This window comes from Ambystoma mexicanum, chromosome 8 (genome assembly GCF_040938575.1).
Source record: "Ambystoma mexicanum isolate Mex_15411 chromosome 8, UKY_AmexF1_1, whole genome shotgun sequence".
Taxonomy (NCBI): domain Eukaryota; kingdom Metazoa; phylum Chordata; class Amphibia; order Caudata; family Ambystomatidae; genus Ambystoma; species Ambystoma mexicanum.
Window position 1 is genome coordinate 857,021,780 of NC_090929.1, and position 24,831 is coordinate 857,046,610.

The following is a 24,831-nucleotide window of genomic DNA, read 5'->3' on the forward strand; positions in this document are numbered from 1 at the left end:
TTTCTCTGGGTATCCCGACTGTGATGAAGGAGATTACTCTAAAGACTTTCTTGACTTTTAAGCTGCCCCAAACCCCCATTGGGTCTCCGGCTGTTCCCGTTCACTGTAAACGTGTCGGGACTGCATCAGTGGTTCTTCCAGGGGCAATGGGATTCCTTGCGTTGCTTCAGCACTTCCTGCTTCCTTCACTCTTCCCGCTTCGTCCTTGCAGCTCTGCATGGACTTGGGCCACACGGCTCTGGCGCAATTGCAGGACTACACGGATCACCTCTGCAAGGTCACATTGATGTTGGCTTCCCTCTCCTTCCAATGATCAGGGGCTTCGCTTCAATCGCAGAGCTCAGTCAAAAGTCCTTAAATGAACCTGCCACTGGGGGGGATCAGCGTTTGTGCAGTTTCATGTTCCCAGATTTGAATTTACCCAGGCTGGGCCATCTTCATGCTGGCTGCTCTTGGTCATGCAACCCTTTCTTGTTTTTTATTTCCTGTAGGTGGGTCCTCCACGGCATAAAGTCAAAGTCGTTCTTTACTGTTGTTGTACCAATCTTTATGCCTCCGTGGGGCCAACTCTTCTCAGTACCATGGTACGGAAGCCTAGTATTATACTGCAGCTTTCATTGGCTCACCTTTGTCTGGGTTATTTTACTTTGTAGATCAAAGACTGAAGAGACATTACCATAACAGACAGAGTTATCGAGGATTTCTAACAGGGACTTGGTACCAAAGGAAAAGGGGTTAAGGAGTTCTCTCACAGGAACAGGAGTCCCTCTCCCCAGGAGGGGAGTCCCTCACGGTGAGGTCCTGTTTTCTGCCACCCCTAGGGGGACTACTAGGTAGTGGCCTCACCTCCCTAGCCTCCCAGGGAAGGACTGAGGAGAAGTGACGAGATCCTGTGAATCATCACAAAACACACAGGAGAACACACCTTTTGGGTGAGAAGCAAATCAGCAACTTGCAAAAACCAAACACAAGGTTTTTACAGTACAGTGAAGGAAATGAGTTTGGTTTCTAAAGGATATGAAATTCTAGTAACAGTTTAGGAAACTTTACCTTCTGTTTCTTTCTTTGCTCTGTTCTTGAGGACTTTTTAATTCACGTGTTTGCCTTTATTGCCTCTAGCATTCCCATGCATCTTGTTCAAATGAGTGAATTTAAGAAGAAGGGTCCCTAGTTAAAGAAAAAGGCACTCAATCTGTTGTTCCTGGGAGCATTGTTGCTATTGACTTAAACAGTAAATATTTGTGACAGATTCTTCAACAGGACTCCAGAAGAAGCCTCAGTAATGCTCTTGTTGAATTCTATCTAGGCTGTGTTGGGCAAGGGTGGGCAAAACTATATGCTGCATTATGTGCCCCGTCAGTCACCTAGATCAGGGTTACAAGCAAGGCTCGAATACGGTTTTACTCCTTACTTTGAATCAAGTGACTTTTCATGGAGTAGGAAAGTAATTGGCTATATCAATAGGGATATGTTATGCTTATTCAAATATGTTCTTGCCCTTTAAAATTCCTCTTGAGATTGGGCAAGAATATCTGAATTCCTATGCCACTGCTTTACTGGTCCCAGATTCACAAAGATATCAGTGGAGCCTTGTGGTTAGAAGCAGGAGGTAAGCTCCTATATGTTCATGCATTTCTGTTTTTGTTGGGCACTTTTTCCTGTTTTCAAAGAGTAAAAATGAATGGTGTATATGCCTCTTAGCTGTAAGGCTTCTTTTGAGTAAATGTTGTCACGACTCGCAGGACAACGTAATGTGGGTACTAAGCAGAGGCCCAGGAATTCTGATCATGTTCTGTGATGCAGTTATTCTGATGCAATTATCGCCCTTACACAAATTATGAGACATGTTCTCCTGGGCCTTGGTTTTCTTGATTAAAGTGCCCCATGAAGTCCTATTGTTACGTTTGACACATTACTTTTAGTTGTCATTATTCCAATTGCTAAAATGGTATCCCATCTGAGTTATTTTACAGGTGCATCAGTGATATTTGTTTTTTGTAATAAACAGGAGTGCTTTTATCCCAACTGCGTTAAAAACTTTCTGCATTAGGGCGCTGTTGCGCGCGAGACGGAAAGGTCGCACTCGTGTGAGCTCCTGCGACAACCAAGGCCTGGAAGCCAATACGATGAATAATTCGACTTGGTTCGCATGACAAACGCGAATAACTTATAAAGCAACACCTCATCCAACTGCAAGCGAAGTCCCGTGAAGAAACTCGCTCAATTGACAGAATCGCGCCGTGAGAAAGATCATACGGCTCAGAACGCTGCTGGAAGAGGGGAGGAGCCCGGCGGCGCGGGCTGCCGGGGACGTGGAGTAGGCACAGCAGGCCGGGTGGGGGACGCGGGCGCTCCGGAGACCGTCGAGCGCCTGCTGGCCTTCCCCCTCTGACCCCCGCCCGGGCACGAGACAAACCGGAGGATCGGAGACAGGGCCGCGGCCCGCAAGGTAGGAGGGCGCGGGTGCCTGGCTGGACTGCTGCTCCCGGGGCGCGTGGGCGGTCTGCATCGAGGGATTGGGCCTCCCCGCACTAACGCGCATCTGGGGACACTGAGGAACCCGTTTAAAAGACCAACAGGGTACTCTCCCTTCCCACCCACGCATGTGGGTGCCTTGGCGCGTGCCCCATACCACATCCCTTCAATAAACGTGGACACTCGGCGACGAAAGGCCCCCCCCGGCCCCCAAAGGGACATCCCATGGCTGGCTCGAGTGCAGACGCTCGATAACTGGGCACAGACACGAAGGCACATTTGGAGGGGGCTGGTGGGCAGTGGCCCTCGGAGGCGGTGGTCATCGGAGGCGGCGGACCTGCGGCACTCTGGAAGTCACTGGCGGTGGGGGAGTATTGCAACAGCCAGCAGCCCCACGTGCAGGATAAGGGCCGATTACTCCGGTGTGGGCTGCGGATCTGAAAGGCATTGCGGTGTTTTTTCCCTGGCTCACCGCTATCACAGACATCACACCCCAACACGCTGAGAGGGTACGGAAGAACTTGGGGCCAGAGGAGTTGTGGAGCTGATGGGAATGCTCCCTGTTGGGGGCTAAACGTGGTCGCAGCGATCACAGCGGACACATAGGTACAGTACCGGAGGACAAGGCAACTAATAGGTGGGGTGGCAGGAACTGGAACGTGCTCTCTGGCCACGGCGGTTGCATTAATCAGCCTGGAGGAAATACCACAAGCTTCACGCATAAGCGGGTTGAGGACAATCCCCAGACCCTCGAGAGGAGGGGGGTGAGGAGTAGACTCCGTACAGACAATGCCCAATCGTCCTGGTCAAAAGAAAGTGAAGGGATCCATTGAAAGATACACGAAAGCACTCGACAAAGGAGCACAACCCTTGATGTCTGAAGACGTGCCTCCACGTGAACAACCGGCGGCTCAAGCGGCCATGATGGATCCGCAAGCGGTCTTCCAAGCTATGCAACAGGGGTTTGCCGCGCTCAATGTCAAATTGGATGGTATAACAGCTGAGGTTACATCCATTAAAACCAAGCTAGACAAGACAACAGCACGCATTACAGAGGCGGAGACAAGAATTTCTGGAGCAGAAGACGCACTTGAGGCTTTGAAGACCACGGTGTCTACAATGGCGATCGATCTGGGAACAGTGAAATCTAAGTGTGAGGATTTGGAGGCCAGGTCTCGACGGAACAATATCCGCATTATCGGGGTTCCAGAGGAGGCTCTAAAGGGGTCAATAGAGAAGGCGGTGGAAGACCTCCTCCGTAACCTACTGGGGGACCCTGGCTGGTCGGCAATGTTCATCGTGGAAAGGGCACACAGATCACTGGCACCCAAACCGAAGCCTGGGGCATATCCCAGGCCTATTGTCGCACGCCTGCTCAACTACAGAGACAGAGATCTGATATTGAGAACTGCCAGGGAGAAACAGGAATTAAGGTGGGAGGCCAACATAATCCGCATCTTCCCAGACTTCACTATGGCGGTACAGCAGGAAAGGAAACTGTTCACGGGTGTAAAGAAGCTACTACGCGAACGACAAGTAAAATACGCCATGCTCTATCCGGCAAGGCTTAAGATACAGCACCAAAACAAGACATACTTCTTTACGTTCCCTGAGGAGGCGGCAAACTTTGTTGAGACACACATCCCTGCCCCTGCCGGGAGGCCTAGAAACGAGGAAGACTCATGAAACATGCGGGAGACAAAATGCTACTATGGTGCTGATTCAGAAGGGACTGCAAACAGCTAAGGCTCCCTACTGGGTGGCCCACATGTGGGAAGATTAAGACTAAACTGAACTATCACATATGCTAGCTCCACCCGCATGTGCTGACATGTATGAGAGTAACAACGGAGAACCAGTCATATTGGAAATGACGATGAGGGGTCCGGGCAATGGTGGTCGCTACAGCCCCCCCCTGTAGCAGGTGCACGTTAAATGTTGGGAGGAGGAAGGGTGGGATCAATAAGCATAGTTAAAGTTCGGGGAACTATGAGGGAGGGGGGAGGGAATGGGCAGATGGTTTGGGATACTAGTTATGAAAAAGTTGAGGTTAAAATGAAAAGCGCACAAGCCTTCGACACTACAACTATTAAATACACAGTTAGGCTACACATCCAAGGAAATGGTCATAATCAATGGTTAGATAATGGCTATACCAGATGTTAGGAAGAATTCTCTGTTTAGGCTGAATTTCCTAACCTAGTGAGTCCCCCAGCAGCTTTGCTGGATTTTTGGGGTTTATTTTTTTCTCCTGCCAAGAGTGAGACTCTTTTACCCTCACTCTTGGACATGACGAGAGTGTTCTCTGTGACTTGCTATGTGCTTATGGGCTAGGGGGTAATCTTCCCCATAGGCCATCATTGGTTTTTGAATGTGTGTTACACAGCACCCTCAGTGCAGTAGCACAGGGGTGTCTTAGAGACCCCCAAACATAGACTCCACACGCTGGGACTGACTACTGTCTCCCTGGGTCAGTAAAGTTACCATTGACTTTACTAGTCTTAACTTAGGAACTTAACCAGTACAAACCATCTTACTGTGGAAGTACTGGTAGGGGCAATTAGATTGCCCCTGGGTCTGTTGTCGAGGGGGTACTGTCCCGTCCCCCCTCGCCGAGTTCTGGCTGGTGGCAGTGGATACCACGGAAATATTCCACCGGAATATTTCCCAATGGGATTTCCCATTGGTTTTTGATGCACCACTTTTTGGTGCAATGTTAAAGATACCGCCGGTTTATTTAATTAATATAAATTCACCGGTTGGGATTTTTTGCCGGAACTCGCCGCCAAAATGGCGTCTAGGTTCACTTCAGTTACCCTGAACCCGAGTCGAGCCTTTGTTCCACTTTTGGCGGGCTTCTGCACAGAAGCCCTCCAAAGTGGTGCCATTCTGTCTGGGTGCCACAGGGGATGTGGGAGGGGGTTTAGGCACCCTGGACCGAGTTGCCTTGCCATTTCAGGTCGCACTCTAGTGTGATTGGCCCAAGTGGTGAGCCACCCCGCTCACCACTTAGCATGTTTGAGTGACAGCTAGGCTGTATGAATGGGGGTTTGCTGCATAAAAGCAGGGTTTTTGGGACTGGTTCTTCAGAAGTCGCCACAGGACCTAAGAAGCCGAAGAGGGAGAAGCCGAGCCGACCTGCCAAGACGACACCACCGGTGAAGCCCTGCAGAATCGTCTCACCACTTTTCCCGACGACAGAGGAGATCTCCCGCCGGAGAGTCTTCTTCCCTTAACTGGTGGGGACAACCAGTTGCTGCCTTCTTTTCGCCGTCCTGAAGCATCTCATGGCCGCCTTGCCTGTGCCAAGCACCCCGGCCAGCGGGCTACCACTTTTTACCTCAACCGCGAAAGAGGAATCTTTCCACTTTTAAAGGTACTGTGTTCCGCCCGGCCTCCCTTGCCACCGATTGTACGGGGTAGATTTAGCCCTCGGCTCTCGAACCTGGGTAGGTCTGGGACACCCTAACTAAACTTTTCAGAACCATAGTAAAACCGTTTTCTACTCACCTGCAAAGACTTGTGACGTTGTGTGATCTTGGGCACATTCTCGCCTGGCTCCCTCTAATGTGGGCCCCGAACTAATTCTCCTTGTTCCACTATCGACTGTCTTTGCTAACCTTATGTGAAAAGTGTTTTACCTTACTGCTCTTTATTTTTGCCTTTTTCCCTCCCTGTTGGTAATACTTGTTGGAATACCATCTAACGTTAAGCGCTCACCTCTGGTTGGAAATAAGTGGTGTTAATTTAGAATTGTCCAACAAACGAGTAGGGATGTACATATGAGTAATAGTAACTGTGTTTGACTTTCTTATCTTTTCTAATGTGCTAGTGTAATTTATGAGTGTACCTTTAGTAAATAAGTTTATACTTTTACACCTAGCTCTGGTCAGTGTTTGCTTGTGCTATTGTACCTCTGTACCTATTATGTATCCTCTGTATACTGCCTAACTCTTCTTGAGGGAAGTCTGACTGCTCAGCCACAGCTACCACAGTGAATCTGTGTGGTGCAGACTGCTACCAAGTGGGTTTACTGCCAACACCTGTAGACTTAAATCTTTTGCAGTGGTCCCAGAGGGAACTGCACAGGTTTCAGCCTAACACCAGACACTGACGACTTGAAAATATTGAGCTGGAATGTACGCGGTTTGGGTATCCACATGAAGAAGAGAAAGATAATAGCATACATAAACAGGCTAGGCCCCAAAATGGTTTTCCTTCAGGAAACACATCTAGGGCCCCAACTAGCTGGACATCTAATCCAGAGTTGGGGGCCACATCAATATTTTACAACCTACTCGAGAAGGGCGAGGGGGGTGGCGATCCTTATTCATAAATCAATTCAAGTGTATACATTCAGAAACAGACCCTGAAGGCAGATACATATTGCTATATGGAACCCTTAGTGACAGCGAAATGGTCCTCCTCAATGTGTATGGGCCGAACATAGATGACCCAGAATTTTATGCTGGAATATTCGAGAAATTGGCAAACTACCCGACGGCCCATTTAATCTGCGGGGGGGATTTCAATACCATCCTTGATGTGAACCTAGATCGCACGTCAACAAGGTCTAGGACACTCACCAAGGCGGCACAGAAAATACACCTTCACATGTCTGACCTCAACCTGAAAGATGCATGGAGAGCGCTAAATCCGTCCAAAAGGGAATACACATTCTACTCCTCAGTCCATGACATGCACTCAAGAATAGACTTATGGCTGGTTGACAATGAGTTGCTGGGTTGGGTTACAGATACACATATTTACCCCAGGACGTATTCAGATCACTCCCCAATACAGCTAACAATAAAGGTTCCCGGAATCAGGGCATGTAAACCACCATGGAGGTTCAAGCCACTGGCTCTCCAAGATCTCGTCTATAGAAACGCAATGGCTAGTAAAATACAGGAGTATTTTGAGATCAATGAGGGAACGGTGTCTAGTCCAGCAATACTGTGGCAGGCGTTCAAGGTTTGCATCAGAGGCAGCTCTATAGCTGTTGAATGCGGAGTCCTGAAGGACATTAGGGGCAGACTGTCACGACTAGAAACACAGATAGCTACCTTACAAACTCAATATGCACACTCTCCTTCAGCGAAAACAAGCGCTGATATTAAAACCAGACTGGATGAATACAAAGAAGCAGCGGACCAGGAGATCCGCTATTTCGACAAACCAGTGGCTGCACGAAGGTATGGGGAGGGTGAAAAACCAGGGAGGCTGCTGGCGAGAATGGTAAGGGGTGAGAGAGGCATGACAACGATACCGTGCGTACATCTGCCGGATGGCACAGTGACCACTGAAGATCTTAAGGTGAAAAAGGTATTTTATGATTTCTATAAGAAACTCTACTCCCCTCAATGTGACAGTACTGATGAGGAGATAGACACCTACCTATCCCAAATACCGACAACGCTTCTGGCTGACGCCACCAGGGAGTCCCTCGAGACCCCGATCACAGAGGCAGAGATAGCCGAAGCGATAAAAGCGCTGCCCAACGGGAAAGCCCCAGGCACAGACGGTTTGGGAGCAGAGTTCTACAAAGAATTCAGCGATCTCCTTTTGCCCAGGCTATACACTGTGTGGATGGAGGCCTTGAATAAAGGGGAACTCCCTGAAACAACAAGGGAAGCAGTGATCACACTATTGCTCAAGCAGGGGAAACCACCTGAGGAATGTGGGTCGTACAGGCCGTTGTCACTAATGAACACAGATGCGAAGATTTTCGCTAAAATGCTGGCAACCAGATTATCATCGTTAATGCCATACATGGTACAGGCAGGGTTTATTATGGGCAGATCCACAGCAACCAACATCAGACGATGCCACAAGATACTAGCAACAATATCCCCAGAGACCCAAGGAGTAGCGGTCTCACTGGATATGCAAAAAGCGTTCGATACGGTTTTTTGGCCCTTTTTATTTGGGGTGATACGCAACTATGGCTTTGGCCCCAATATCATAAGGTGGATTCACGTTTTATACGCTCACCCCTATGCCAGGATCAGAATCAATGGCGCTTTAACGGAAGTCCTGGAACTGTTGGGAGGCACTCGACAGGGTTGCCCCCTGTCGCCATTACTGTTCGCCCTAGTGATAGAACCGCTGGCTGACATTCTCAGGGCACGTTATAGCGCATACGGAATATGGTTGGAAGGCAGGAGGCAGATCATCACCTTATATGCCGATGATATTTTACTATATTTTAGGAACCCGGACCGCACGCTGGGCAAGGTATTGGCGGAGGTGAATAGGTTTGGCGGGTATTCTGGATTGAGACTCAACCCTAGTAAATCGGAGGTATTCCCACTCACGAAAAATACAACGAAACCCAGGGACTTATGCGGTCTTATATGGAGCCCCACACATATACTCTATCTGGGAGCATACATAGCGAGGACGGCCCAGCTCACACGAGCGCTAAACTATAATGCATTGTCTGACTCCCTGTGTGCAAAAATGAAACGCTGGAGCGCCCTTCCTATATCACTAATGGGGAGAATAGCCCTTGTTAAGATGATCATACTGCCAAAACTTTTCTACCTGTTCCACACAGTCCCGGTGTGGCCGGGGCGCACACTGTTTTCCAAGATAAAGAGTGCCTGCACATTGTTCGTCTGGGGCGGGCACCCCAGGCTTAACTGGAATACATTAACTAACACATACCAACGGGGGGGGCTGGCGGCTCCGGATTTGGAGCTATATTACCTCTCGGCGCAGGCTTACTATGCTGCATACTGGGCCGCAAACTTTATTGACCCGGGGCCGCCGCCACATGGCCAACAAGCTAGAGAATCAATACTGGCTCTGCATAAGATGCTGGAACCGGCCCCTAAACACCATAATTCCTTAGACCCCACGAAGGTGACAACCACAGCATGGGCTAAGATAGCGGATATATTTGGCAAGGGCAAGCTGTATCATCCGAGTATGCCGATATGGGGGGACCCGCGTTCACCATTTTCTCTCGATGGGGAGGTGGCTATGCACTGGAATTCCAGAGGGATTGCGCAGTATGGCCAGCTGTTCCGGGATGGGCTATTTGCCACATGGGACGACCTAAAGGAAGTAGTGGGGAACACGAATAGACACAAATGGCAGTACCACCAAATTAAAGACACCATGCAAAGGGCTTACCCCTCCTTTCCGGAAGAACCAGAAATAAATATGGGGCTGGGCTATATGTTCACGAGTGGGACCCAAAAAGTCACAGCTGCTGCACTCTATAAAATCATAACCCAAACACGCCCAGAAGGGGTCCACCAGTCCAGGACCAACTGGGAACTAGACTTGGGGCAACAAATAGAGGACCACGAATGGACGCAAATATGTATGCTGACCAAAAGTATTTCGTGCAACTCCAGATATAAGCTTATACACTATAAAATAATACATAGGCTGCATTACACACCTGCAAAGCTTCAGCGAATCTACCCCTCCACCTCGGGATTGTGCCCGAGATGCCATGCCGAGGGCGCAAATATCTACCATATGCTTTGGGAATGTATAAAATTGAAAGAGTACTGGAGGGAGGTCTGTGCTGCGCTTGATGAAATGGCGGATCTACCTGTCCAGTGGACACCAAAGCTATGTTTGCTGGGTGTGGTGGGGAAGATGAACCCGATGTGGCGTAAACTATTAAATTTGAGCTTGCTAATTGCCAAAAGGGCAATATTGTTGAAATGGAAAAGTGTAACCCCCCCAACTAAGGCAGATTGGGAGAAAGACATGTTGTGGACTAATGACACTGAAGAAATGTATATAGACTCTGTACTACCCATAGCCAGACCCAGAAATATATGGGACCGGTACAAGCAATACCTTGCGGACAAGGCTACAGCGGAAGAATCAGAATCGGAGAATACCCGAATGTGTATCATTATTGACGTGTAATTACGCTGGAATGGTGAAATGTATGTGATTGGCTTGTGTGCACCAATAAATAAAGTTTAAAAAAAAAAAAAACTTTCTGCATTGTCTGAGGATTGTTTACAAATGATTAGTCACAACTAAACCTATTGTTTATCCTGAGCATACAAAGCATTTTTTGTGCGAAAATGTTTGTTTCTCTGCACAGGAGTACTTTTGGTAGGTACTATGGTTTATCTTAAAGTCTGGATTGGTCTCCTTATAATCCCATGTTAAAGATTTGAATTGCAGTGGTTGGGAAACTCCCAAATCTTGGGAAGCTCACAAAGTAAGCATTCTCACAAAGTGGCTTAACTCGTTATTCGATTGTGCCAGAGGTGTAGACACGGTAGACCCTGAGCGGGCCAGGACCACCCAAAATCTGTAAATGCCCACTCAGCATCATTGTGTGGGAATTTACAGATGTTGAGGTTACTGTGGTGGGCCCAGCTACGTTAGCTTCAGGCACCACTAGTTAGACAATCCTAGCTACACCTATGAGTTGCCCACATGGAAAATGATGTGCGCACTTGAAGAAAATAAATTGGAGGACGCATTGTCCAAGACTTAGTTGTACGTACATTTCAGTGGTTCCATCCTCTTACATGTTCCCCAAATAGGAGATCCTGCTCAATTCAGCCATTCGATTGCCAATTCTAGAACTAAAAATGTACCAACAAACTACACTGTCCTTGCCCTAAATTTCAATTATCCTACATGTTATCTTCTTAAAACAGATATGAGTCCGTCTGTTACAAGTGGTTAAGATATTAGAGGTGTTATTCGACTGCTATATGTGTTGCTCTGATTTTGGGACGCAAGAGAAACTAAAATATAAAGTTAGTTCAAACAGAACCAGGGTCTGTTGAAACGCCAAGATTTGTCAAAAGACTTATGAAGCGCATATGAAAAACAATCTTTTTTTAGCAGTAACAAAAACTTAATTTGTGACTGCAAGCATTGAGCCCAATTAAGTAATTATGAAAATGTGTAAAATAGTACCAACACTTCTCAAATATCTTCAAAACAACGCAAAATAATGTACCTTAACATCCACTTGCATTGTTTTCTTGTCCAAAGGAACTCGCACCATCTTCATTCCAAAATAGTGAGCTGCTTTATCAAATGCTGCATGGACACTGAGGGGAGCAATTCTGCAATGCAAAAAAGAAGCACAGAGAAAAATAATTTACCAATCCCCGTTATGTTCCGCAAGAAATTAAATTGACAAAGGAACTTCCATTTCTATGCCTCTAAACATGGCGAAAACCATTCTAAATTTAAAGGGATAGTCCAGTAAAAAAAAAATATTTTAAAAATAGATAGGCAACATTAAAAAAATAATACTAGCACTTTTTTAAAAAAAACTTCCTATGTAAAATTTTGAGCTATTCAAGCTCAAAATCCGCAAAAGCAAGCACATGGACGCATCCATTTTGTGAAATGGATGCCCGCCTGTGCTGGCTTTTGCGGCGCTAATGAAGGAAAAGCCAGCCAGCTGTAGTAAACAAAAGCTACCGCTGGGTGGCTTTTCCTTCATTGGTGCTGTACGCGGAGGACGGGGACCGGAGACCAGAGCAGGAAAGCTGCAACTGAATCTCGGTAAGTGCTATTTATTTATTTTTTTAAAATAAGCACTAGCTGCGGTTTTTCTTCTAGGTTTTCCGGGCTGGAGGAGCCCGGAAAACTTAGAAATAAAACCGCAGCTTTAAAAACGTATTTATGTTTGCAGTCGCTTTTGAAGCGTCCGCAAACAAATACAACGTTGTGTTTGAAAACACTGCGGTTTTTCTTTCCAAGTTTCTCAGGCTCCTCCGGCTCGGAGGAGCCTGAGAAACTCTGAAAGAAAAACCGCAGCGTTTTCAAACACAAGCGCGTTGTGTTTCTGCCTGCCGTGGCTATCACTTTGCGTCTCCGGTGCTCCCCCAAGGGAGCACCGGAGACCCAAAGTGAAAGCCAAGGCAGGCAGAAACACAACACGGTTGTGTTTACATGCCGCGGTGTTTCTGCCTACAGCTGATTTCCCACTTGGGGCTCTCGGGCTCCCCACGGGGGGCCCGGGAGCCCCAAATGGGAAATGCTAAATGCTGCAGTGTTTCTGCCTAAATCTGATTTCCCATTTGGGGCTCTCGGGCTCCCCACGGGGGGCCCCCGAGAGCCCCAAATGGGAAATGCTAAATGCTGCAGTGTTTCTGCCTAAATCTGCCTTCCCATTTGGGGCTCTCGGGGCCCCCCATGGGGAGACCGAGAGTCCCAAATGGGAAAGCAGATTTAGAACCATTTGGTTCTTTTGAATGGCAAAAATACTGGAGTAAAAGCCAAAGCCTTGCTGGGAGGCTGGGACTTCCTGCACTGCCGGGCTCTCTACGAGCAACCGGATCTCTGCCAAAATAGTTGGTGTCCCAACCTGTGGGAGTGGAGGGGACGAGGGAGGAGAAGCTGGGATAGGGAGGCGGTATCCTGTGGATACTACGGATACGATCCAGGGGTCCACGAAATTCTGGCACCAGAAATGTGCATGGAGAGCAAGCCTGCCCCCCACCGGACACACGTAGACCCAAAGGGGCGTGTTATGCCGTCTTTACCTCGGAGGCTGTCGCAGAGGAGGTGGGACTGGAAAAAGCCCTTACCCCCTGACCCCCTTTTTGTTGTTTGTGCCGGCTCTGAGACGGCGAGCGGTCAGTCTGCCTGGATCTACGCTCCTGGAAGCCTCAGAAGCCTCAGTAAGAACAACCTCTTTCGGAGCACTGCTGAGATTGGGAGTATGATTTGGGAGTGGTCTTGGTCAACATGGATAAAGACTTGGCCGTTTGTGAGCGTTTTTCCTTTTTGTCCAGCTTTTCCTCCATGAGTGGAAGAGGGCCCCCCCCCCCCAAACGGTAGATCTAATGTGTGTTCCTGGACCTCCGGGTTGAACTTTGTTGCCCGGAGCCAGGCTGTCCTTCTCATGTCCATGACGATAGAGATGGCACATCGAGGGGTGTCAATATGGGCCATGGTGGATTCCATGAGATAATGCGCCACAAGCTTGGCCTCGGCTTGCCCCGCCTTAAAGCGTGATTGGCTCTGGGTGGGGACTTCCGGAAGGAAGTCTGCAATTTTCCGCCGTAATCTTTGGTTGGCGGCAGCCTGCATGGCATCTGCGCTGGCCTGACAAAGATGTAAGGATGCGTTGGAATACTTTCTTGCCGTACACCTCCAAGATCTTCTCCTCCTTGCCTAGAAGCGCCGCAGAGGAGGCGGCTGAGGACGACTGAGGCTTGGAGTATAGTGATGCTGCAGCGATCACCAAGGAGTGTGGCTGAGGATGGTCCGAGAGCAAGAGTTTATCCCGCTCCATCTGCAGTCGTTGATTGACCGGCTGGGCTTTGAGGGGTTTGAGCCAGCCCTTCTTGGTCAGGGAGACTAAAATCGGTCTGCAGAGGAATCCCCAGTTTGGCAGAGGGGCGTCGTGTGAGGACTTCTGCCAGAACCCAACCTACCGGCAGCTCGACTTCAGGTTGGGGTAGCAAGCCCAGCAAGACGTTCGTGGAAGGCGCTGGCTGAGGATGGCTCGTCCGGATCCTCCTCCTCATCCGTATCCTGTGGAGGAGGAGTAGTTTTGCAAAGGAGGCTGGGGTACAGGGACCACGGCCGGAGGGTGAGGAGGCGGCTGCGGAGGGTACGGAGCCGCATGAGCAGTTGGCTGGGGACCCGGCGAGGCAGCTGCGCCGGGGCCTGGGGTGCCGACGGAGTAGTCTGTGGTGCCGCTATCATTGCGTGAAGGACTTCCCTGATGGAGTCTTTGAGGATAACCCCCCCATAAGAGGTGACCTCATGAGGCTGAGGAAGCTCTCGAAGAAGACCTTCACTGACCGAGGAGGTGGCAGGGGGTGCTGATGGGGCAGCAGAGACCTGCTGGAGCCGCTGCATACCTGAAGTGACCGGCAGGGAAATAACGACTCAGGGCAATACGGGTCACATTAACTTTAATAAATATATAACGGCTGTTAATGTTCAATCGGCAGTCCACATCCCTTGTGATGTCGCTGCAGTCCATGACACGCTCCAGGCATGGAATGTTAACAGTGTAGGTAGACTGCTGTGCATCTTTCATAGGAGCACAGATGCTACACATCTCCCTTCCTTTATAATATAACAAACAAAAATACAACAAAACTAGAAATGCAAAAGAAACTTCACATTCACACAAAGTCCTCCATTCGTCTTGGTCGGCGGTATACTCTTCCCCACCTGAACCTGCAAGTCGTCTCTCTGATGGAGGTTGGCAAGGAAATGACTTCAGATTTGTTAGAAACATTTCTTTGCATATCTTTTCCCTTCATCACTTCCCTTTGACACACTTCCCTCTCATTTATCTCATTCAACTGTCTCGCAACATCCTCACCTCTGCTGACATTGGAGTATCTACTGTCACCACATAATCAAACTCTCTCACCGTTACAGATCCTTCCATCCTCCATTCTAACAGGGTGTTTAAATGCTTCCACAACTCTGATAGGTTTTGACCATTTACAAGGGCCTTCCCTGAGGGCAGGGGAAAGATTGACCCTAACTATCTTTGCCACTACTGTATCCTTATCAAACTTGCTCATGGGTCCCTTCTCATCATACACAGATTTGTTCCTCAACTGGGTACCTCTGATCTTCCTACACACAACCCCGAAATCCTTATCCACACCATCATTTTTGTTATCCAACCACAGCGGTGCCAGTTTGGTGCACACCTTCCTCCCTCTGCTCAACTCAAAAGGAGAAAGACCAGTGTTGGAATGTTGTGTTTGAAACCATGAGCCACTATTCTCTCCTTAATAGCCGTTTCCCAATTTATGCCATTGGACCACGCTAACCTAATGGTCTGCTTCAACACTTTGTTAAAGCGTTCCACAGTCCCATTAGTGTGTGGGTGGTAAATGGCGCTTTTTTGTGTATGATGGAGTCGTTATTGCAAAAATCCACCATTTCCTTCAATCTGAATTGGGTACCATTGTCTCATGATACTTCCAGGATAACCCTCTCTCTCACAAATTCCAGGCAGAAAATCAACCATAATTTTCCCTGTAATACTTGGTGCAATGAACACTTCAACCCATCTGGTGAGGAGATCAATTACTAATAGACAAAATGTTTGCACACCATTTCTGTACACTGGGCCCAACACATCCATGCCAACATCTTTCCATGCTTTGCTCGGAATTTCGGTCACCACCATAGGTTGTTCCACACCCACACAGCTCTTTTCACCATTGCTGCAAAGGATACAGTCTCTGATGTAAAGTTCTATCTGCAAATCACATCCGGGCCACCAAAAGTAATTTCTTATCCTTCGTTTAGTTTTTACTATTCCTTGGTGACCCTCATGACCAAGTTCAATCACTCTTTGCCGTAAACCTGACGGCGGAAAAATCTCGTCTCCTCTCATGATGATATCATTATGTAGATGCAATTCATCGGCAACCAACCAATAGTCTAACAGATTTGATTTTTCAAATATCGCTTTACTCCATGGACCTTATCTGCAGATTAATTCCTTAAGATGGACCAGCATTCTGTCATCCTTTTCAGCCTCACTCCATTCTATCCTTGAAATGGATGCTGTCTCTATATTGAGAAAATTTTCCATATTGTCATCCTCATCCACAATTTCTGATATGTTAAGTCTTGACAAGCAGTCAGCCGTAATGTTCTTAGCTCCAGGTACATAACGTACCGTGCAATTGTATTCCTGAAGGATCATTACCCATCTCCTGATACGATTGGATACTTTGTCTAATCCTTTAGACATAAAACCATGGACTAAAGGTTTGTGATCCGTGCAGAACTCTACTTAACCACCCGAAATGAAGCTCCTGAATTTTTCCGCCAACCACTTTATCGCCAGAGCCTCCTTTTCAATGGCGGCATAAGATTTTTCAGCGCCCTTGAGTAGTCTAGATGCAAACGCAATTACCACTTCTCGGCCTTTATGTTCTTGCGTGACGACAGCTCCCAGACCAATATTACTGGCATCGGTGGTAATAATGATTTTCTTATTACTGGTGAAATTTTCCAATGCCGGGGCTTTATCTATTGCAGTCTTAATAAACTCAAAATCCTCCTCACATTCATCATTGCATTCTAAACTTTTCTTCTTAATTACTTCGCGTAATGGAACAGTATGCACGGCAAAATCACAAAAATAAATTTGGAATAATATTCTGCCATACCTAAGAATGTGCGTACTTCTTTATTGCATGGTCTGGGCATTTTCTTTATAGTATCCAGCAATTGTGCTTTAGGCGATATGCCATTTGCAGAAATCTTATGTCCTAAATACTCAATTTCCGAACAATTAATTTTACATTTGTCTTTGCTCAAAGTCATTCCAGCGCTGTATAATTTTTCACACACATCTTCATCTCTCATCATGAACGTTTTTGCTATCAGCATATATCAATATATCGTCCTGGAAGCATATTACTCCTGGCACTCTCTCAAAAAGACTGCATGATTTTTTGAAAGACGGATGCTGCTGACACCAATCCAAAAGGCATCCTTTTGAATTGATATAATCCATCAGGCGTAATGAAAGCAGTAAGATGTCTGGAACATCTGTGTAATTTGACTTGATAAGAAGATGTTAAATCAAGAGTGTAAAAGTGACTTGATGGCCCAATAGTGGAAATCAACTCTTGTGTGTTGAGAAGAGGATGTCTATCGGGGACAACACACTTGTTCAGTTCCCGCATATCTACACATATTTCGAAGTTTTCCTGATTTCTTCCTGAGAACTACTAGTGGCGAAACCCATTCACTGGCATTTATGCCTTCAATAATTCCTCGGCTTTCCATGAGTTGATCTCTTTCCTGACCTCATCTCGCATAGATAAAGGTACACTCCTTAACTTCTGGGCCACTGCAGTATGATTAGGTTTCAATTGTATTTCATGTACAAATCCACGAGACATCCGACACCATCAAGGAATACTGCTATCATGACATCGGTGATACAGTACTTTGAGACTATTCTCACGTCTGTTCACATGATTATCAACAGCAAAAACAGATTCCTCTGCAACAGTCTATTTCGACCTGCAGTTTGCTCTGGTGGGTCCAACTTAAAAAGGGTGTTTTACCTGAGTTAGTGATGTAAACCTTCCCATTAGCCTTTCTCCCTTTGCATTTCAAACTACCCCAGAACCAACCTATTGTGTCAATCTTTACACCACCGTAGGCTCTGGGCTTGACATCTGTCTCGTGTAAATACTCATGCTTCTTCCTATCCCATAGTTGCTGCGGTACCAATGTATATTTCGCACCAGTGTCAATCATCATGTCTAATTCCACTCTGTCAACTGAAATTGTGGCTTTGGGACTCTCTAGGACTTTTTCCATCATCATCATTCATCACAACGAAGACACATTCTTCACCTTCATCTGGATCGCTGTGATCACTGCCTGAATTTCCCCCTATCCAATTAGTGGATGTATTGCGAAATCTGCAGAACTTGGAATAATGGCCCTTCCCTTTACATTTACTGCATAGGATTTCTATCGCTGGACATTCCGGATCGTCAGCCCAATGATTGATGCTGTTGCACCTGTAAGATCTTCCTTGACGTTTTTTTCTTGAGTTCAGGTGTCAATCATTAGGACTTTCTCTCCTAGTATAATTATTGAGATTACTTTTTTGATTGATTCTGTACTTTCCTCTGTCATTCGGCGGTGGTTGATATGATCTACTAGATGTTTTTCTTCTGACAGCGGTATTGTTCACCATGGCAATTGATTTTTTCTTCAGTATTGTCACATGTTATCTTAGCAGCTCTCATGCCATTGGTTTCTAATGGGACAGATTTCATCTTGTTTTCAAGTTCCTTAATATATTCTTCAGTGTGTTCCACCTCTTTTGCTACTCTAAGCACCATATCTAACGAGGGATCATTCTCTGACCAAAGTTTTTTTCTCACTTTTGTACTCCTGCCCTCCAACATAAACTGGTCTCTTAATCTTTCATCCAGTTGACCATTAAAATTACATGTTTTGCCAAGTTTTCTTAAAGCAGTAACAAATTTCTCAACACTTTCTCCCTCCTCTTGTGTCCTCTTGCCAAACTTATTTCTCTCCAAAATGATACTCACTTTCTTCTCATAATGTTCATTTATCTTTTTGACTGTGCGTTCATATTTGTTGATATCAACATCCTCATCAACTGGAAGTTCCGGTAAAGATTCATACTTTTCTTGGCCAGCTGGCCCCAAACAGTGCAATAACAATGATTTCCTCTTTTCTGCTCTACAGTTCGGGCCACAAACCACCCCTGCATAATGTTCGAAAGAACGGATCCATCTTTTCCAAGGAATGGTGGGCTCATTTGTATCAGGCATAAAAAATGTGGGAGGAGGAACACTGCTGAATGCCATTGCTAAAATTAGGCCAGTAATGCCACTCAATTCCTGCAGTTATCCTCAAATTGTTATAACAAGTCAGTATGCTTTATGTGGCGCTCCAACATCAACATAAATTACGCCTGTTCATACTGTATAAAATTCTGATAATACATTTGTTCACTCAATACATATCCAGCAATGGGTGTCCGTTGTTGTACATCAATTTTAATTAATGTGTGTTGCTCCCATACTCGTTGCTAACACAAACTATTCATGTGTGCATGCATCTTTTAAAAGCATGTGTTAATCCGGTGAGATTGATATTTACATGCAATCCATGTAACATGCATGTAAAAGTGGATTAGAGTGTGTATACAGCTTTAAATGCATTCACAACTTGATAGAATTGGCATTTGCATATGATCCCCAAAGCACGCATGCGTACGATTCCAAACCAGGAAATGAAACGGCACAGAAGCCGTGAAGGTAGTAATGACGGTTGCACAGCGTACAATGAGATGGAAAGCTTTTTGTGGTCGCTGTTGCTTTCAGATTGTGCGGAGCTTAAGCACAGTAACAAAAGGTATGTTACTGTTGGATGACACCGACTGGGGCCGCTGCAACGCTTGGGCGTAAGCAGGGCGGCCTCACAAGCAGGCTGTCAGATCTCCGTCGCACACGTTGACAGCACAGTCCTCGTCGCCAATTGAAGTGACCGGCAGGAAAATAATAATGACTCAGGGCAATACGGGTCACATTAACTTTAACACATATATATATATACACATAGTCCATGTAGTTATGGTTAAGTTGGTGTTTCCATAGGAAGAGCACTTTTTGGGTGGCTTATAAATTTGCTCCCTCTGGACGAATCCTCACCAAACTTTGCAAAAAAAAAGTATATGGCGCAGTCTGAATTCTTTTGCAACGTTTGGAGAAGTTTGGTCCAGGGGGAGCAAAGTTATAGGGGGGGTCCCAAAACTTTTGTTTTTTCCTATAGACATAATGGGAAAAAACTTTGCGCACGGCTACAGCCCGAACCGCTGGACGGATTTAAACCAAATTTGCGGCAGGGGCAGCGGCTTGGTCCCGAAAGCATGCTTTTGCAAATTTGGTGTAAATCCGTCCAGTAGTTTTTTTAAAAAATGACCAAAATGTAAGGCAAAAAAATTAGTGATATCTGTGTTCGCTTCGCGGACGGACTTCCCTGTTCGCTCCACGGACAGCGCCCCGATTGGCCCATGGGCTTGCATCATGTCTGCGGACATGCGTGTTCGCTGATTATGGGGCGTAGAGCACGTCAGATTTTCTGTGGGACCCGCCATCTTGTATTCGCCGTCGACCGCGTACAGCGTGGTGAAACTTGGATTCAAAATTGTATTTAGTGGCGTGTGTTGGTGTGTAAGAGTGTTTGGGGTGGGTGGGGGAGTATGAGATAGGTTCAATGTTTTGCTTTTTTATGTGCTGTACGCTTTTGTTGTGTTCGATTTCTCCGCGGAGAACACGGCTGTTCTGACATTTTGTAAATAAACTAAATGTTGGGGTGTTCAGAAGACGGAGTGTGTGTCTTTTTTGTTCGCAAGGAAGGTAAAATTGAGCTAAAAACACTGGCGGTGTATTTAAATGTTTGTAAATACACAAACTGGGGGTGTCCTGAGGACGCCGTCTGTATTGTAATCTGTCAAGTTGAGTGTGTTCTAAGAACACTCGCGGTGTCCCGAAATGGTTGCAATTACAAAAAATGGGGGTGTTCTGAGAACGTTGTTTGTATTGTTCGTTGTCAGGTTGAAAGTGTTCTACGAACCCTCCTTTTGTCCGCTGATAGTACAATTTCCTATGGGCCTCACCCGACTTTTTGTCCACTAAAGAAACGATAAATCAGGCTGGTGTGTGCCGACATTATGTGATAATCCCATGACTGGAGCTATTGACCTGGCTGACTTGCTTTTGCGACACTAAATCTTATCTCCCGCCCCTAAGCCTGATATTATGAAAGCATTCATATTCCCTGCCTCTCTCCGTGACGTCACAGGGTGCGTCAAACGCGCCCAGTCGTCTCCAGTCCTATGCGACTTTACACAAAACCCGGAAGATAACACCCACTATGTCACAACACAGCGCGCCACAATTCAGAATATGAAACTGTGGTTTAAAAGTAAACAGCAGGATTGTACATTTGGTAAAGTACATTTATTTTACTGAAATGTTTAGTGAATATTCAGCGATTTGCAATTGTCTCTGCTGTCGATCAGCAAAAGTTTATTTTGAGCCACACGCTGTTCCTTTGCGGTAGATAGGCTGTTGGTTTATGATAAAAGCAGTAAATGGTCGCACTGATAATCGGAAGGTTGCTCCAACAACGAGGCATTAGACCACCATAATGGTTGATATGTTGCTTCTAGCCGCTAGTACTGCGTAAGGGCATATTGGTCCTTGGAGATTGTCCCATAAAATGGTGAAGGTCATGAAGTTGCTTACATGGAGCTGCACCTGGCAGTTGAAAAATCCGTCCGCTGGAGTCTGAAAATCGTGACATTGGCAAAATGGGGCAACATACCCGTTTTAAAAAACAAATTAGTCTCACTAGCCGATCTTTATTAAAAATATTCATTTTATTAGGGCGTGAAACTATTTGCTAGCGAAGATAGTGCAACTGAGTATGTTAATAATAAAATAATATTTTCGCATTTATATAGCGCTAAGAACCGTCAGGTATCTCAGCGCTGCTTATTATTACCCACGGTGTGTGGTGCTCATTTATCGACCACGGAAGGATGAAAGGCTGAGTTTGGGCGTGCCGGGATTCGAACCTGCATTAGCAAGCTGTGCACGGATGTCAAAGCGAGCGCTCTACTCCCTGTGCCACTTGACCAGCTACAGTGAAGTGGCACAGCGAGTAGAGCGCTTGACCGGCTACAGACCGGTTAAATTATTTCTATTAACCCACCCTGTGTCGTCTGCCTTTTTCATAGCCCTCTAGACGACAGGGGATCAATTCGGCGGTAATAGTGCGCGGTAGAAAACAATATGTCACATTGAACGAACAAGTACAACTTGACCGAGCTTTAATGCCACGCTATTGTTATTATATTCCGGTATAAAATAATCTAAAGGGTTACTTACATTATAATTGCATTTTCCATTGTCCAAGTGTAGTGCAGTCCCAAAATACGACTCTGCGTGTGCCAACAATCTTTCTCAAAGTGTATAATATACAAAAGTGGTTTCGTTTCAGAAATTTCATCTTTATCATGTCTTACGTTTTTGCTACACTTCTTCAAAAGAAGTCTTTCAGCACAATCTCTGTCTGTCAAGGTAAAAAAAAATACAACCTTATACTGGGAGTCGTGGGCCTCTCCGGGCCGCGAGAAAAAAATGGAAGCAGCTGACCTTCACTGTGAACGAGCATAAATGCTTACTTTGCAACATTCTGTGTAAAGCCATCTGTGAGAACTTGCTGTTTACACTACATCTTTGTATATTGTTTGCGTGCTAATAAAAAAAGTTTAAGGGACGTTATGGTTCCAAGTAAAGCCGAAAAACCCCTGAAATTCGCCAGTTATGGTAAGCTAAGCAACCATAACTCGCGCCACCACCGTGCACTGCTAACACTAACACCCAGGACATCAACGATGACTATCGCAAATGTCATTGATGACATCACTGATATCACATGTGCATTTACTATTCATGAAATTTGTGTACTAGGGATTTTTATTATAATGTTGCGAAAAAAGTGTCAAGGATCATTGCAATAAATATACCGTAATTAGTGCTTTGAACGATGCATTGATATAAATAGCATTGTATTATGGGGTTCTATCTAGTATACTGAGCTACTAATGGAGAAACATAGCATTGTGTGCAGCGTACAAGATGAAAGTATAATATTTGTAATGTTAATATGTTGAATAATGAAATAATTGTCCTGAAATGTTCGAAAATAAACAAAATGGGGGTGTTCTGAGGACGTTCTTTGTATTGTGTGACTGCTTAGCTGTATGCAATGAGGGAATGGCACAGAGAGTAAAGTGGAAATGGTAGAAGGGGTGTCGAAGAGTGACGCGGTCTGCGGACACCGCGGCTGTCCGTGGACAGTGCGTGCTACATCCGGGGTTTTCCAGCAAATCCAACATGGAAAGAAGACTGTACGGATTAGCCAATCAGATGTCAAGGTTGTGGATTTGTGTTGAAAGAGACTGTGTGGTGAAGATGGCAGAAGTAGAGAAGGTCAGGGTGTTGGTGCTTGGAGATATGTTTGTGCAGGGTTTTACAACAGTACGCTCGATGCAGGCATTTTGAAAATAACTTTGATGTGAAAGGAGTGGAGGTGGTGTGGAGCACTGTGCCCGATTGCAATGTATAGGGAATTGTACAAGTTTGTGAGGATATGGCCATGAACAACAGTCCGCATGTGGTAGTTTTGCACTATGGTGCTTTCCATTTGGGCAACGTCAGTGCCCCTACTTTGTTGGCTGATTTGGAACGCTTGGTTCAAGCCGTAATGAAGATCCTTCCAAATGCGAAAGTAATTTTTTCTGGATTACTACCTAGGGCAATATGGGACAATAGTTCAGTTTTTTGTCCTCAGCAAAACATTGCTAGGTGTGTCATCAACCGAGGCATGTGTGCCTTCATGCTTAGAGCTGGTATGTTCTTCTGAAATAATGAGAATATTGAAGCCAGTAATACTGTCAATTTTAAAGAAGATGGAATTTCTTTATCTTTTACGGGAAATGCCTTTCTATTTTGGAATGTAAGGGTTGCTTTGGAGAAGGTTATGTGAAGATTTTAGGAGTAAAGTAAGAAAAAAAGAAAAAAAATACAACACAGGTGACTGTCAAGCATCTGCAAAAAAAACAAATAAAACGGCTCTTTTCAGAGCCAACTTCAAAGGGGAAATGGGCCACACTATTTAAATTTACATTCACCAGATTCTCGATATGTCCGCGGACATGGCGGTAGTCCGGACATCAAAATCACTACATGGGGGTTCAGTATGTTCTATGTTACATGTATATGAAGTCCGGGATATTATGGTTAAGTTGCACTACGAAAAACCTATGTAATTCAGTAAAAAAAACGGTTAAAGGGACGTTATGGTTCAAAGTAAAACCGAAAAACCCCTGAAATTCGGCAGTTATGGTAAGATAAGCAACCATAACTCGCGCCACCGTGCACTGCTAACACTAACACCCAGGACATCAAAGATGACATCACAAATGTCATTGATGACATCACTGATGACATCACATGTCTGGTTCTCCCTTTTTTCCCTTTACTGACATATCTAGGCCACATAGTTTTCTTCAGTAACAGTCAGGAAGTAAAAATTGAAAAGGTACTATATTTGTAGACTTAGGGTCAAGTCACATCATATCATATCATATGAAACATATACATAGCGGAAGAGACAGGCTTGAAAGAGAGCAATCCTTTCTGTGCATGAAGATAATCATTAGGGTTATCAGCACTTTCTCATAGTTTTATTTTTATTACTCTACCTTCCCTGTATTTGCTCATATTTGTATTCATTGTACTCACTCTCCTTTCCTTTGGGTGCAGTCACATTATGTGTTAGGGAGAATTCTCTGTTTAGGCTGAATTTCCTAACCTAGTGAGTCCCCCAGCAGCTTTGCTGGATTTCTGGAGTTTGTTTTTTTCCATCCTGCCAAGAGTGAGACTCTTTCTCCCACTCTTAGACATGAATGTGTGTAATTCCTTTAAATGTCAATGTGTTCTATGGGCTATGTGGTCTTTTACTCCATAGGGTCTCATATGTTTTTCTATGTGTGTTACACTGCACCCTACGTGCCGTAACACTGGGGCGTCCTAGCGGACCTCTATCATAGACCCCATACCCGGGACTGACTACTGTCTCCCCGGGCATGTAAAGTCACTATTGGCTTTACTAGACCTAAATTTACTAACAGAACTAGTACAAACCATCCTATTGTGGATGACTAGTAGGGGTAATTCGATTACTCCTGGGTCTGTTATGCGAGGGGACACTGTCCCGTCCCCACTCGTCGAGTTTTGGCTGGTGGCAGTGGAAACTACTTGTTATATTCGACTC

At 45.8% G+C, this 24,831-nt stretch overlaps 1 protein-coding gene across 1 annotated transcript in view; it reads right to left on the reverse strand.

Annotated features, from left to right (window-relative positions):
- SGPL1 (sphingosine-1-phosphate lyase 1) overlaps nt 1-24,831 on the reverse strand; it is a 744,463-nt gene that overhangs the window by 467,289 nt on the left and 252,343 nt on the right. The window contains exon 8 of the mRNA XM_069610737.1: nt 11,432-11,540. Coding sequence (XP_069466838.1) covers nt 11,432-11,540 — 109 coding nt within the window. The remainder of the gene's footprint in view (nt 1-11,431; nt 11,541-24,831) is intronic.